General features: G+C 46.5%; 1 protein-coding gene across 1 annotated transcript in view; it reads left to right on the top strand.

Annotated features, from left to right (window-relative positions):
* Positions 1-15,007, top strand: part of sik2b (salt-inducible kinase 2b) — a 203,481-nt gene that overhangs the window by 131,337 nt on the left and 57,137 nt on the right. The window contains exon 4 of the mRNA XM_070894454.1: positions 11,391-11,552. Coding sequence (XP_070750555.1) covers positions 11,391-11,552 — 162 coding nt within the window. The remainder of the gene's footprint in view (positions 1-11,390; positions 11,553-15,007) is intronic.

The raw sequence follows: 15,007 nt of genomic DNA, 5'->3' as shown, positions 1-15,007 counted from the left end.
ATTTATCCCTCAATCAACATAAAAAAAAAACAGATCATCTGGACATTATCACATTGCTGTTTATGGGAGCTTGCTATTCGCAAGTTGGTTGCTGCGTTTCCCACATTACTACAGTGACTACACTCCAAAAGTACTTCATTGGCTGTGAAGTGCTTTGAGTCGTCTGGTGGGTCGTGAAAGGCGCTATATAATTGCAAGTCTTTCTTTGAATCGGTGCCAGTTTTGTACGCAGGCTATGCCCATTAGGAGCTAGACGGAGACTCCCCAAACTCGATTAAAATAGAGTCTGTACAGCCATCAGCTTGGGCTGGATTGAAACCCTAGTTCCAGAGATGAAAGGCTATTGTGCTTACCTTAAACTCCAGCAGCCTGTCCTTGCCGCACAGCACTGCCCCCCAGTCATCAAGATTCACGGCGCGGCCCTCGACAACGTGGACCAGTTCCCATACCTCGGGAGCCTCTTGTCAACAAAGGCAGACATTGATGCGGAGATACAACATCGCCTCCGGTGCGCCAGTGCAGCCTTCGGCCGCCTGAGGAAAAGAGTGTTCGAAGACCAGGCCCTCAAACCCACCACCAAGCTCATGGTCTACAGGGCTGTAGTAATACCCGCCCTCCTGTATGGATCAGAGGCATGGACAATGTACAGAAGACACATGAAGTCGCTGGAGATATATCACCAACGATGTCTCCGCAAGATCCTGCAAATCCCCTGGGAGGGCAGACGCACCAACATCAGTGTCCTCGCCCAGGCTAACATCCCCAGCATTGAAGCATTGACCACACTCGATCAGCTTCACTGGGCAGGCCACATAGTTCGCATGCCAGACACGAGACTACCAAAGCAATTGCTCTATACGGAGCTCTTTCACGGCAAAAGGTGGGCAGCGGAATTGTTACAGAGACACCCTCAAGACATCCCTGGTGAAGTGCAACATCACCACTGACACCTGAGAGTCCCTGGCCGAAGACCGCCCTAAATGGAGGAAGTGCATCCGGGAGGGCGTTGAGCACTTCGAGTCTCAACACCGCGAGCGTGAAGAGGTCAGGCGCAGGCAGCGGAAGAAGCGTGTGGCAAATCAGTCCCACCCACCCCTTCCCCCGACGGATATCTGTCCCACTTGTGACAGGGTCTGTGGCTCTCGTGATGGACTGTTCAGCCACCAAAGGACTCACTTTAGGAGTAGAAGCAAGTCTTCCTCGATTCCGAGGGACTGCCTATGATTGATGGCTTACCTTAAGCTTGTACTACGTTAAAAAAAATAACCAATGGTTGCAGTGGCTGAATCGTGTTTGTAGCATGAATGGCGGGAAATTCAACAGTGGCCCCAACGTTGAACCAGACAGTGAAGCTGCTTATGAGAATTCAAAACTAAATCCACAGCTGGAACTGCAAAGGTTCTCAAACACACTTGTTAAGGAAATAATTACAGTAAATAGAGTCTAAAGGGTTGTACCTGTTGATGCTTGTACCTGTTGTGTTTTATGTGTTCACTTTAGCAGCATTAGACTGCTGTTAATCAGTCGTGTAAACGAGCTTCAAGCCATTTTAAGCTGCTTTTTATAGTGTTCATGCGTTGGCTTATGGAATCCAGTTCTCCCACAGCCTTGACCAGATGTTGGCCAGATGAAAGAATGTAAAGGAACTGGCATTTATATAACACCTCCCACATCCTCGGGGCATCTCAAAGTGATTTAAATGCAATCATTTACTTTTTGAAGTGCAATCACTGTTGTTATGTGGACAAAAGTGGCAGCTAATTTGCATCCGTCAGTGACTCACTGAGAGGGCATTGCTTCCTCAATCAACGTCACCAAATAACAAATTAACCGGTCGTTCAGTACCAAGGGAGTGCTGCATTGTCATCAGAGCCACTTTTCACCAGCATGACACTGAGGCTCCTGTTCAGGTGGATAAAACGATCCTCTTGAGCTATTTGAGGAGCAAGGGAGCTCCCTCTACGTCCTTGCAAGTGTCAGCTGTGGCTCAGTGGGTAGCACACTCACCTCTGAGTCAGAAGGTTGTGGGTTCAAGTCCCACTCCAGAGACTTGAGCACCTAAATCAAGGCTGACACTCCAGTGTAGTGCTGAGGGAGTGCTGCACTGTCGGAAGTGCTGTCTTTCGGTTGAGATGTTAAACTGAGGCCCTGTCTGCTCTCTCAGGTGGATGTAAAAGATCCCATGGCACTGTTTTGAAGAAGAGCAGGGGAGTTATCCCTGGTGTCCTGGCCAATGTTTATCCCTCAATCAACATCACTAAAACAGATTATCTGGTCATTGCTGTTTGTGGGAGCTTGCTGTGCGCAAATTGGTTGCCGCGTTTCCTACATTACAACAGTGACTAAACTCCAAAAGTACTTCATTGGCTGTAAAGCGCTTTGAGATGTCCGATGATCATGAAAGGAGCGATATAAATGCAAGTCTTCCTAATGTAGATGCTTATCCATTTAAAATTAGTAGGTTAATGCTTGGTAAAGAGGGGGGGGGATAAAGGATTTGCACATGAGCGCATTAACTGCTCACATGCTAAATATTTGCAGTGTCGTTTCAAGGCCGTGGTGACATCATGTTTATGTGACTTTGTCCATTTCTGCATCTACCTGATGGGTCTTTCACAGTAAATTGTTGCTGTACAAGTTCTGGGAGCATAGTGTGATTTAAAATATTTCCGACAACTGCTTTCTGTTTCATATATTTCCCGTTGCTGCTATTTAGTCTGAATTGAGGAACATTGTGTTGTTGTACTCAGGAATATCCTGCTCGAATTAGCGTCATCCAGCTGCATGTGGAATGAGTAATGACTCTTCGGTGCAATTAAGCCGACGGCATGTTGAGAGACTCCTTAAAGCAGAGGTGCCCCACGGAGGTTGCAGGAATTTTTTTTCCGTTGTTTTACCCTTGCGTTCCCAGTCCCTCTGTTGCCCCGAGAAATGCAAGTGCTCCAGTTGAGTGGCTGACCGCATAGGTCCTTTCACTCCTGCCTCTCTCAGCTGGCTATTTGAGGGTGGGTGACAGCTGCCCCACACACAGCTGTCTCTCTCTCTCTGTATTTTCAGCGCCCCTCCTCTGCTTGGCTTCTCTCTCACCAGCAGTGCAGCTGACATCAGGATCTTTGTGGCTTGGGAGTGGAGTCGGGAGACCCCCATGGCAACAGCACAGCACATTGAGGGCTGATCTTTGTTTTATTAGTTCCTGGGATGTGGGCGTCGTTGGCAAAGCTAGCCTTTATTAGGGATGGGCAATAAATGCCGGCCTTGCCAGCGACGCCCACAGCGAATATTTTTTAAGAATCTGGTACTGGATGGGGGAAAATCCAGACAAGGGACTGTAAATATAAGATGGTCACTAATCATAGAATCAGTGGAAATTTACAGCATGGAAGGAGGCTATTTCGGCCCATTGTGTCCGCACCGGCCGACCAAGAGCTATCCAGCCTAATCCCATTTTCCAGCTCCTGGCCCGTAGCCCTGTAGGTTACAGCACTTCAAGTGCACATCCAAGTATTTTTTAAATATAGAAACATAGAAAGTTACAGCGCAGAAGGAGGCCATTTCGGCCCATCGTGTCTGCGCCGGCCGACAAAGAACCGCACGGCCTTTGGTCAGCAGCCCTAAAGGTTACATACAAACCCATGAACAATGACGGAAAGGCAAAGAGCACCCAGCCCAACCAATCCGCCTCCAATCACTGCAACACCCCTTTTACTAAAAACATCTACGCATCATCCCAACTGGAGCCATGTGATCTCCTGGGAGAGCCAAAAAACAGATAAAAACCCAGGCCAATTTAGGGAGAAAAAATCTGGGAAAATTCCTCTCGACCCATCCAGGCGATCGAAACTAGTCCAGGAGATCACTCTGGCCGTATTCTATTCCCTGCAGTACTTACCATTATATCTGCGCATGCCAACAAAAGGTCATCCGGTCTAATCCCAATTACCAGCTCTAGGTCCGTAACCCTGCAGGTTACGGCACTTTAAGTGCCCATCCAACCATCTCTCAAAAGTGGTGAGGGTCTCTGCATCCACTACTCTTCCAGGGAACGAGTTCCAGATCCCCCACAACCCTCTGGGTGATGAAATTTCCCCTCATATCTCCTCTAAATCTCCCCGCAATTACTTTAAATCTATGTCCCCTGGTTGTAATAAATCCAGTAATGAACACAGGAGAAACTTCTTTGTCCAGAGAGTGGTTGGAATGTGCAACATGGTACCACAGGGAGCAGCTGAGGCGAATAGCATCGATGCTTTTGAGGGGATGCCAGATAAACACATGAGTGAGACAGGAGTAGAAGATTATTCAGATAAGGTGAGATGAGGTAGGGTGGGAGGAAACTCAGACGAGACCTTTGTTATAATGTGTGGGAAGGAGTCACAAGAATCCAGTCTCATAGAAACATAGAAAATAGGTGCAGGAGTAGGCCATTCGGCCCTTCAAGCCTGCACCACCATTCAATAAGATCATGGCTGATCATTCACCTCAGTACCCCTTTCCTGCTTTCTCTCCATACCCCTTGATCCCTTTAGCCGTAAGGGCCATATCTAACTCCTTCTTGAATATATCCAATGAACTGGCATCAACAACTCTCTGTGGTAGAGAATTCCACAGGTTAACAACTCTCTGAGTGAAGAAATTTCTCCTCATCTCAGTCCTAAATGGCTTACCCCTTATCCTTCAAGTGTGACCCCTGGTTCTGGACTCCCCCAACATCGGGAACGTTCTTCCTGCATCTAACCTGTCCAGTCCGGTCTGAATTTTATATGTTTCTATGAGATCCCTTCTCATTCTTCTAAACTCCAGTGAATACAGGCCCAGTCAATCCAGTCTCTCCTCATCTGTCAGTCCTGCTATCCCGGGAATCAGTCTGGTGAACCTTCGTTGCACTCCCTCAATAGCAAGAACGTCCTTCCTCAGATTAGGAGACCAAAACTGAACACAATATTCCAGGTGAGGCCTCACCAAGGCCTTGTACAGCTGCAGCAAGACCTCCCTGCTCCTATACTCAAATCCCCTAGCTATGAAGGCCAACATACCATTTGCCTTCTTCACCGCCTGTTGTACCTGCATGCCAACCTTCAATGACTGATGAACCATGACACCCAGGTCTCGTTGCACCTCCCCTTTTCCTAATCTGCTGCCATTCAGATAATATTCTGCCTTCATGTTTTTGCCACCAAAGTGGATAACCTCACATTATTCCACATTATACTGCATCTGCCATGCATTTGCCCACTCACCTAACCTGTCCAAGTTACTCTGCAGCCTCTTAGCATCCTCCTCACAGCTCACACTGCCACCCAGCTTAGTGTCATCTGCAAACTTGGAGATATTACTCTCAATTCCTTCATTTAAATCATTGATGTATATTGTAACTAGCTGGGGTCCTAGCAGTGAGCCCTGCGGCACCCCAGAAGTCACTGCCTGCCATTCTGAAAAGGACTTTTATCCCGACTCTCTGCTTCCTGTCCGCCAACCAGTTCTCTATCCACGTCAAAACATTATCCCCAATACCATGTGCTTTAATTTTGCACACCAATCTCTTGTGTGGGACCTTTTCAAAAGCCTTTTGAAAGTCCAAATACACCACATCCACTGGTTCTCCCTTGTCCACTCTACTAGTTACATCCTCAAAAAATTCTAGAAGATTTGTCAAGCATGATTTCCCCTTCATAAATCCATGCTGACTTGGACTGATCCTGTCACTGCTTTCCAAATGCGCTGCTATTTCATCGCACAATAAAGCTCAATACATCTTACGTACAGTTTTATTAATTTATAATCGCAGTTTACAACACTGCGCATCCCAGTTTATATTACCATACATCCAAGTTTATAGCACAGAGAGACAGAGAGACAGAGAGAGATACCAATACAGAGATAGAGATAGCAATACAGAGGCAGAGAGAGTTAGAGATACAGAAGAGAGACTGTATACTATAGTTTATACCACTGCATACCCCAAATACCACACAGAAAGCATAAAAACCGGCACGGACCAGTTGTGGCGAATGACCTGTTTCTGTGCTGTACATTCTATGTCATTCTATGAATTTACCAATGAAATCATTATCATGGAGGAGAGAGAAACAGCTGAGAAACTTGAGCACGATGAGCAGAATGGTCCTCTCTGTCCTGCATTATCCATCAGAGCATGGGTCATTTCTGTGGCAACTTCCATCCCAAACTCCGCCCCCCCCCGATCCCATAAAGGAGGGGGAGAGGGGGATAATTATTTGTTGTTTATTTTCTCTTTAGTCCTTTCCTGGCCTGCCCCTCAATTTCAGATCTTTTCCATCTACCCTTTTGCTGATTGTGAAGCCTGCTGCACTCCCTAAAGCCATCATCCTAGGCGATCCCTCGAGTGAGGATGACTTGCCTCCATGAGTCCACAGGTGTTTCAATGAAGCACCCTAAAGCAGAGGGCAGGCAGGGTCCTAGTGCCCCTCCTGAGTGGCTTCGAGATGGTGAGGGACTGCGGTAATGGGATATCTCAAACATTCTCTCTCTGGCCCCCGGCTCCTCATTTCACATCAGTGTTTTCTCTCTATGGTAGAGATGTGGAGCACTTGTATTCCCCACGGCCATTATAACTGCTTTCAATAAAAGAAAGAAAGACTTGTATTTATATAGCACCTTTCAGGACCACCAGACGTCTCAAAGCGCTTTACAGCCAATGAAGTACTTTTTGGAGTGTAGTTACTGTTGTAATGTAGGAAACGGGGCAGCCAATTTGTGCACAGCCAGCTCCCACAAACAGCAATGAGATCATGACCAGATAATCTGTTTTAGTGATGTTGATTGAGGGATAAACATTGGCCAGGACACCGGGGTAACTCCCCTGCTCTTCTTCAAAATAGTGCCATGGGATCTTTTACATCCACCTGAGAGAGCAGACGGGGCCTCGGTTTTACATCTCATCCAAAAGACGGCACCTCCCACAGTGCAGCACTCCCTCAGCACTTCACTGGAGCGTCAGCCTAGATTATGTGCTCAAGTCTCTGGAGTGGGACTTGAACCCACAACCTTCTGACCCAGTGGCGAGGGGGCTAATAACTGAACCACGGCTGACAACAAGTTACATTTATATTTGCTTTGATGTCTGACCAATATTTATCCCTCGATCAACATAACAAAAAACAGATGATCTGGTCATTATCACATTGCTGTTTGTGGGAGCTTGCTGTGTGCAAATTGCCTGCCGCGTTTCCTACATTACAATGGTGACTACACTCCAAAAGAACTTCATTAGCTGTAAAGCGCTTTGAGATGTCTGATGGTCGTGAAAGGTGCTATATAAATCCAAGTCTTTCTTCTTTCTGTGTGGTATTTGGGGTATGCAGTGGTACAAACAACAGTACACAGTCTCTCTTCTATATCTCTAACTCTCTCTGCCTCTGTATCGCTATCTCTGTTTCTGTATCTCTTTCTCTCTTTATCTCTCTGTGCTATAAACTTGCATGCTTGGTAATATAAACTGGGATGCGCAGTATTGTAAACCGCGATTATAATTTAATAAAACTGTACGTAAAATGTATTGAGCTTTATTGTGAGACTGGATTCTTGTGACTCCTTCCCACACACTATAACAGAGGTGTCTCGCCTGAGTTCTCTCACATACAGGAAGATCTGAGTGCCTGATTTTAAAGTAGCGATAAACAGCTCTGTGAAGTGTGTTAATAAAAGGGTGAGTTTGCACTGCAACTGTAGTGTTCTCTTTGTACCGGCACAGCAGTTATAGTGTAAATGCAGCCTGTTCCCCCAACACGGGTGAAGAAGACTTCCCTCACTCGGCTTGTGTCTGCAGTCACTCTGCATTTACACTGTACACGTTTAGTGTCCGCGCTCGATCAGCTCCGCTGGGCGGGCCACGTCGTCCGCCTGCCCGACACGAGATTCCCAAAACAAACGCTCTACTCGGAGCTCTGACACGGCAAGAGAGCCCCAGGCAATCAGAGGGAAAGCTTCAAGGACACCCTCAAAGCCTCCTTGAAAAAGTGCAACGTCCCCACCGACAGCTGGGAATCCCTGGCCAAAGACCGCCTAAAGTGGAGGCAAAACATCCCGAACACTTCGAGTCTCGTCACCCAGAGCAACCTGAAACCAAATGTAAACAGCGTAAGGAGCACACGGCATCCTAAACACCCCACCCACCCGTTTCTTCAACCACAATCTGCCCCACCTGTGACAGAGACTGTAGGACCCGCATTGGACTCATTAGTCACATGAGAACTCATTTTTAGTGTGGAAGCAGGTCATCCTCGACTCCGAGGGACTGCCTGAGAAGGAGAAGAGAAGAAGACTGTGCACGTTTAGCACTGGTGCAAAGTGTAAATCGCTACGCTTGGAGTATAAATGCACCGTAACTAAGCTTGAAAGTAATTTTGTAGGAGCTGTGCTCCTGAATTTTTTTCTGAGACTGAGTTGTACCCCTGGGATCTGTGAGATAATCCTTGCATGTGGTGCGGAACCTATAAATGTTGAGTAATAATTCATTTGTCTGTGGGAGATTTTTATTTTTCACAAGTTTTAATTCTAACACTAGTTGACAGAAAACATAACACTGCCTCTCTCGGTGGTTAAACATCAAAATCATTTAGTCAGTTTTCTACCCTACCTAGTATACAAGGAGAAACTTGTCATCTGTTGGGTAAACCCCCTCTGTCTGTCTATCTGTATCTTCCTCTGTATCTCTCTCTCTCTCTCTGCCTCTGTCTCTCTCTCTTTCTCTCCATCTGTACCTCTCTCTGTCTCTCTCTTTGTATCTCGCTCTCTATTTCTCTCCATCTCTGTATCTGTACTGATTGAATTTTTTGAAGAGGTAACCAAGAGGGTCAATGAGGGTAGTGCGTATGATGTAGTATATATGGACTTTAGCAACTCTTTTGATAAGGTCCCACATGGTAGACTGGTCATGAAGGTTAAAGCCCATAGGATCCAGGGCAAAGTGGCAAGTTGGATCCAAAACTGGCTTGGAGCAAAGGGTAATGATTGATGGATGTTTTTGTGACTGGAAGGATGTTTCCAGTGGAATTCTGCAGGGCTCAGTACTGGGTCCCTTGCTTTTTGTGGTATATAGTAACGATTTAGATTTGAATATAGGGAGTATGATTAAGAAATTTGCAGACGACAGAAAAATTGGTTGTGTGGTTGATAATGAAGAGGAAAGTCATGGACTGCAGGAGGATATCAATCTATTGGTCAGGTGGGCAGAGCAGTGGCAAATGAAATTTAATCCAGAGAAGTGTGAGGTGATGCACTTTGGGGGGGCTAACAAGGAAAGGGTATATACATTAAACAATAGGCCACTTAATAGTGTAGATGAACAAAGGGACCTTGGAGTGCTTGTCCACAGGCTCCTGAAAGTAGCAGGCCAGGTAGGTAAGGTGGTTAAGAAGGCATACGGAATGCTTGCCTTTATTGGCCGAGGCACAGAATATAAGAGCAGGGAGGTTATGCTTAAATCATATAATACTTTGGTTAGGCCACAGGTGGAATACTGCGTACAGTTCTAGTCACCGTATTATAGGAAGGACTACAGAGGGTGCAGAGGAGATTTATTAGGATGCTGCCTGCAATGGAGAATCTTAGTTATGGAGGACAGATTGGATAGGCTGGGTTTGTTCTCATTGGAACAGAGGAGGTTGAGAGGAGACCTCATTGAGGTGTACAAAATATTGAGGGGCCTGGACATAGTGGATAGTAAGGGCCTATTTCCATTGGTGGAGGGGTTTATTATGAAGGGGCATAGTTTTAAGTTGGTTGGTGGAAGATTTAGAGGGGATTTGAGGGGGGGCTTCTTTACGCAGAGGGTTGTGGGGATCTGGAACTCATTGCCTGGAAGAGTGGTGGATGCAGAAACCCTCACCACTTTTAAGAGATGATTGGATGGGCACTTAAAGTGCCGTAATCTGCAGGGTTATGGACCTGGAGCTGGTAATTGGGATTAGACTGGATGACATTTTGTTGGATGGCGCAGATATAATGGTAAGTACTGCAGGGAATAGAAAATGACCAGGGTGATCTCCTGGACTAGTTTCGATCGCTTGGATGGGTCGGAGAAGAATTTTCCCAGATTTTTTCTCCCTAAATTGGCCTGGGTTTTTATCTGTTTTTTGGTTCTCCCAGGAGATCACATGGCTCCGATTGGGGTGGAGTGTAGAATGTTTCAGTGTAAGAGGTGTCGCAGTTGTGTGGGGCGGACTGGTTGGGCTGGGTGCTCTTTGCCTTTCCGCCATTGTTCATAGGTTTATATGTAACCTTCAGGGCTGCTGACCAAGGGCCGTGCGGCTCTTTGTCGGCCAACGTGGACACGATGGGCCGAAATGGCCTCCTTCTGCGCTGTAAATGTCTATGTTTCTATGTACCTCTCTCTGTCTGTCTCTCTCTTTGTCTCTCTCTTTGTCTCTTTCTGTATCTCTCTCTCTCTCTCTCTCTCTCTCCTTGTATCTCTATCTCTCTATCTGTACCTCTCTCTCTCTCTCTCTCTCTCCTTGTATCTCTATCTCTCTATCTGTACCTCTCTCTCTGTCTCCCTCTCTCTCTCTCTATCTCTTTCTCTCTCTCTCTCTGTCTCCCTCTCACTATCTCTCTCTCTCTGTATCTCTCTGTTTCTCTGTATTTCTATCTCTCTGTCTCTATTTGTATCTAAACCTCTCTCTGTCTCTCTCTGTATCTCTTTCTCACTTTATCTCTCTGTGTATCTCTCTCTGTCTCTCTGTTTCTCTTTTTCACTTCATCTCTGTCGCTCTCTGTATCTCTTGCTCTCTTTATCTCTTTCTCTCTTTTTGTATCTCTTGCTCTTGCTCTCTCTGTATCTCACTCTCTTTGTATCTCTCTCTCTGTTCTGTCTCTTATTAATATGACTGTGGTCAGTGTTCCTTTGAATTTCCTTCTCTTGTTAAATCAATGATGCTGCCCCATTTTCCCATCCTATATTTTGTACCTTCACTGCTTTGAAATTAAGACTTATCTCAGTGTCTCCTGCTCTTAATGTTATTGTTTTCTAGGGCGTCAGAACTGCTGTAACTCCCGACAATCCACAGGCTATTAAAGCCCCAGCTTGAAGTCACCTATTCATGATTTAGCTCGTGCTCTCTCCGTGTCGTTGCAGCTTTTTCTGCATGATGGGCCTTGGCCCTTTGCCCAGATGTCTCAATTTATAAAATAAATAGGTTCGCGGGTAGTGACCACCTGCGCGAAGATGGGACTTCTCGACAGCTTTCCCGATTCTGGTCCAAGATCGTTTACCCCCTTGGCCCTGCCGCTCCGTCCCTCTGTGTGCCTTGAGTGGCCCAACGCCTGCATTGGTCTGTGATGCGCTGTTAAACTTAAGAGTCTCCCCTGCTGTTTTTATGGAAACCCAGTAACACTTTTCTTTCTTCCAATTTCAGATTATCTGGCAAACCACGGCCGACTGAGTGAGCTGGAGGCAAGGCGCAAGTTCTGGCAGATCCTGTCTGCGGTGGAGTATTGTCACAACCGGAAAATCGTCCACCGGGATCTGAAGGCCGAGAACCTTCTGTTAGACAGCAATATGAACATTAAAATAGCGGGTACGTGTTGAGAGAGTGAGATCTGATGAGCTTGGTTTACTAACACTTACCCGCAAAGCCTAACAGGAGGCTGAGAACATTCTGTTCACTGGCTTATTGCCAGAGACAGTGCAGTGGACTGAGATAACCCACCATGTCTACCCCCACCATCCCTCCCACACACACACACACACACACACACACATAAGAACATAAAGAATTAGGAGCAGGAGTAGGCCATACGGCCTTTCGAGCCTGCTCCGCCATTCAATAAGATCACGGCTGATCTTTGATCTCAACTCCACTTTCCCGCACGATCCCCATATCCCTTCATTTCCTTACGAGTCCAAAAATCTATCGATCTCAGCCTTGAATATATTCAGAGACTCAGCATCCACAGCCCTTTGGGCAGACAATTCCAAAGATTCACAACCATCTGAGTGAAGAAATTCCTCCTCATCTCTGTCTTAAATGGCCAACCCCTTATCCGAAGACTGTGCCCCCTGGTTCTAAATTCGCCAGCCCGGGGAAACAGCCTCTTAGCATCTACCCTGTCAATCCCCCTCAGAATCTTATATTTCAATGAGGTCACTTCTCTTCTACACTCCAGACAGTATCGGCCCATACTACTCAATCTCTCCTCATAAGAAAACCCTCTCATTCCAGTTATCTCTCTCCAAGTTGTGATTCCGTGTGTGAAGCTACCAGTTCAGCAGTGGGGGGAAAGTAGAGCTGAGCCCTATCATGTTCTCATTGCCATCCCCAACTTGTGTTTGATATGTACAAGGGGTAATGCGTTGTTCAATGCTATTTGGAATGTGCCACTTTTTCTGCCTCTTTTTCTCTCCACCCCATTTATTTGTAGCTTATTAGCATCTCAGCACGCCGCCCCCCCCCCGCAACTCTTCCAGTTGGCAGATCCCCAAAACGGCACAGCTAGGGTTTCAGGCCCACCACAGGCTTGAACTGGCACCGTGACACTTATTGATGCAATGTGCCCTGCACAGTCCCTCTCGTCCCTGTTTGAGCAGCTGCCTCACTAGAACTGATAGATGACTGCGCAATTGTTTCACGCTTAATATATTTAAATGACTAATAGCTGGTTGTCAGTAGGTGAGTGGGATAAGTTGGGACAAAAAAACATTTTTGACCTGCTCACTGCAATGTTGCTTTAGAAAGAGAAGACTTGCATTTCTGTAACGCCTTTCACGACCAGCGGGCGTCTCGATTTCAAAATTCTCGTCCTTGTTTTCAAATCCCTCCATGGGCTCTCCCCCCTCCCTATCTCTGTAATCTCCTCCAGCCCCACAATCCCCCAAGATGTCTGCGCTCCTCTAATTCTGGCCTCTTGCGCATCCCTGATTATACTCACTCAACCATTGGTGGCTGTGCCTTCTGTTGTCAAGGCCCCAATCTCTGGAACTCCCTGCCTAAACCTCTCCACCTCTCTACCTCTCTTTCCTCCTTAAAACCTACCTCTTTGACCAAGCTTTCGGTCACCTGCCTTAATTTCTCCTTATGTGGCTTGGTGTTAAATCTTTTGTCTCATAATACTCCTGTGAAGTGCCTTAGGACGTTTTACTATGTTAAAGGCACTATATAAATACAAGTTGTTGTTGTTGTAATGTAGGAATTTTGCACACAGCAAGCTCCCACAAACAGCAATGTTATAATGACCAGATAATCTCTTTTTAGTGATATTGATTGAGGAATAAATATTGGCCCCAGGAATAACTCCCCTGCTCTTCTTCGAAATCGTGCCATGGGATTTTTTACATACACCTGAGAGGGAAGACTGTTTAACGTTTCATCCCAAAGACAGCATGTCCAACAGTGCGGCAGCTCCTCAGCACTGCACTGGAGTGTCAGGCTGGATTTTTGTGCTCAAGTCTCTGGAGTGGGACTTGAACCCACAACCTTCTGACTCAGAGACAAGGGTGCTACCCACTGAGCCACAGCTGACACATTGTATTGCAATCTTTGTTTCCCGTCCCCAATTTTAATTGTTCCCCTTTCCAGTTTCCTCTCCTGAAATCCCTGGCTGGTCCTGGGCTGTGTTTCCAGGGGCACCGGCTGCTCTGCGACACCTTGGCCAAGTAGCCATTCCTCATGATGTTGGGCCTAAACAGTGGAAGGCATCGGTCTTTACCCAACACCCACACACAATTACTTTCCAGCAGATAGCGATCTGGGGTAGGACTTTTGTCTGATTTTTGACCCTCATTCAGGAGAGCTGAGGATAATTCCAGCATTAGAAACATAAAAAATAGGTGCAGGAGTAGGCCATTCAGCCCTTCGAGCCTGCACCACCATTCAATAAGACCATGGCTGATCATTCCCTCAGTACCATTCCATTACTTGCCCCCATTGAGATCAATTAAGCCAATGCAGACCAGGGGTCAAATATGGATCTTTACTGGCCTGTACATAGAAACATAGAAAATAGGAGCAGTAGTAGGCCATTCGGCCCCTTGAGTCTGCTGATCCTCTATCTCAACACCATATTCCCACTTTTTCCCCATACCCCCTGATGCCTTTTGTTTCTAGAAATCTATCTCCCTCTTAAATATATTCATTGACTTGGCCTCTACAGCCTCTGTGGTAGAGAATTCCACAGGTTCACCACCCTCTGTGTGAAAATATTTCTCCTCATCTTGGTCCTAAATTTCCTGCCCGTATCCTGAGACTGTGACCCCTTGTTCTAGACTTCCCAGCCAGGGGGAAACATCCTCCTCGCATCCAGTCTATCCAACCCAGTCAGAATTTTATACGTCTCAATGAGATCCCCTCTCATTCTTCTAAACTCTAGTGAATACAGACCTAGTACAATGGAAGTCCGCACTGGGCAGTGTGTTCACCAACTAAACCATCGGGTGTGCAAAAGCAAAATACTGCGGATGCTGGAACCTGAAATAAAACAGAAAATGCTGGAAATCTCAGCGGGTCAGGCGGCATCTGTGGAGAGAGAAACAGAGTTAACGTTTCGGGTCGGCGACCCATCGTCAGAACAGGCCAACAGAGCAACACATCGGGTGTGTTGCCCGAGAAACCTTCTAAAATGGTGACATTTAAAGAAAACTATTTATTGTCTGTCTCCGAGATTGGTCTCCTTAGAGCAGAGAAGGTTACGAGGAGATTGAATGGAGGCAACATTAAGCGGGGTTTTGATAGAGCAGATAGGAAGAAACTTTGACCGAAGGGTCAGTAATCAGAGCACACACATTTAAGGTAATTGGCAAAATCTCCACAGTGGAAATGCGGAGGAATTTTTTATGCAGCGTGTTATGATCTGGTATGCACTTCCTGAAAGGGTGGTGGAAGCAGATTCAAAAGGGAATTGCATTTATACTTGAAAAGGAGAAATTTGCACGGCTACGGGGAAAGAGCAGGGGGAGCGGGGCTAAGTGGGTTGGCCTTTCAAAGAGCCAGCACAGGCATGATGGGCCGAGTGGCCTCCTGTGCTGTCCGATCCTATG

This window comes from Pristiophorus japonicus, chromosome 11 (genome assembly GCF_044704955.1).
Source record: "Pristiophorus japonicus isolate sPriJap1 chromosome 11, sPriJap1.hap1, whole genome shotgun sequence".
Classification (NCBI taxonomy): Eukaryota; Metazoa; Chordata; class Chondrichthyes; family Pristiophoridae; genus Pristiophorus; species Pristiophorus japonicus.
The sequence above is the reverse complement of the archived record's forward strand: the minus strand, read 5'-3'. Positions and strand labels throughout refer to the sequence as shown.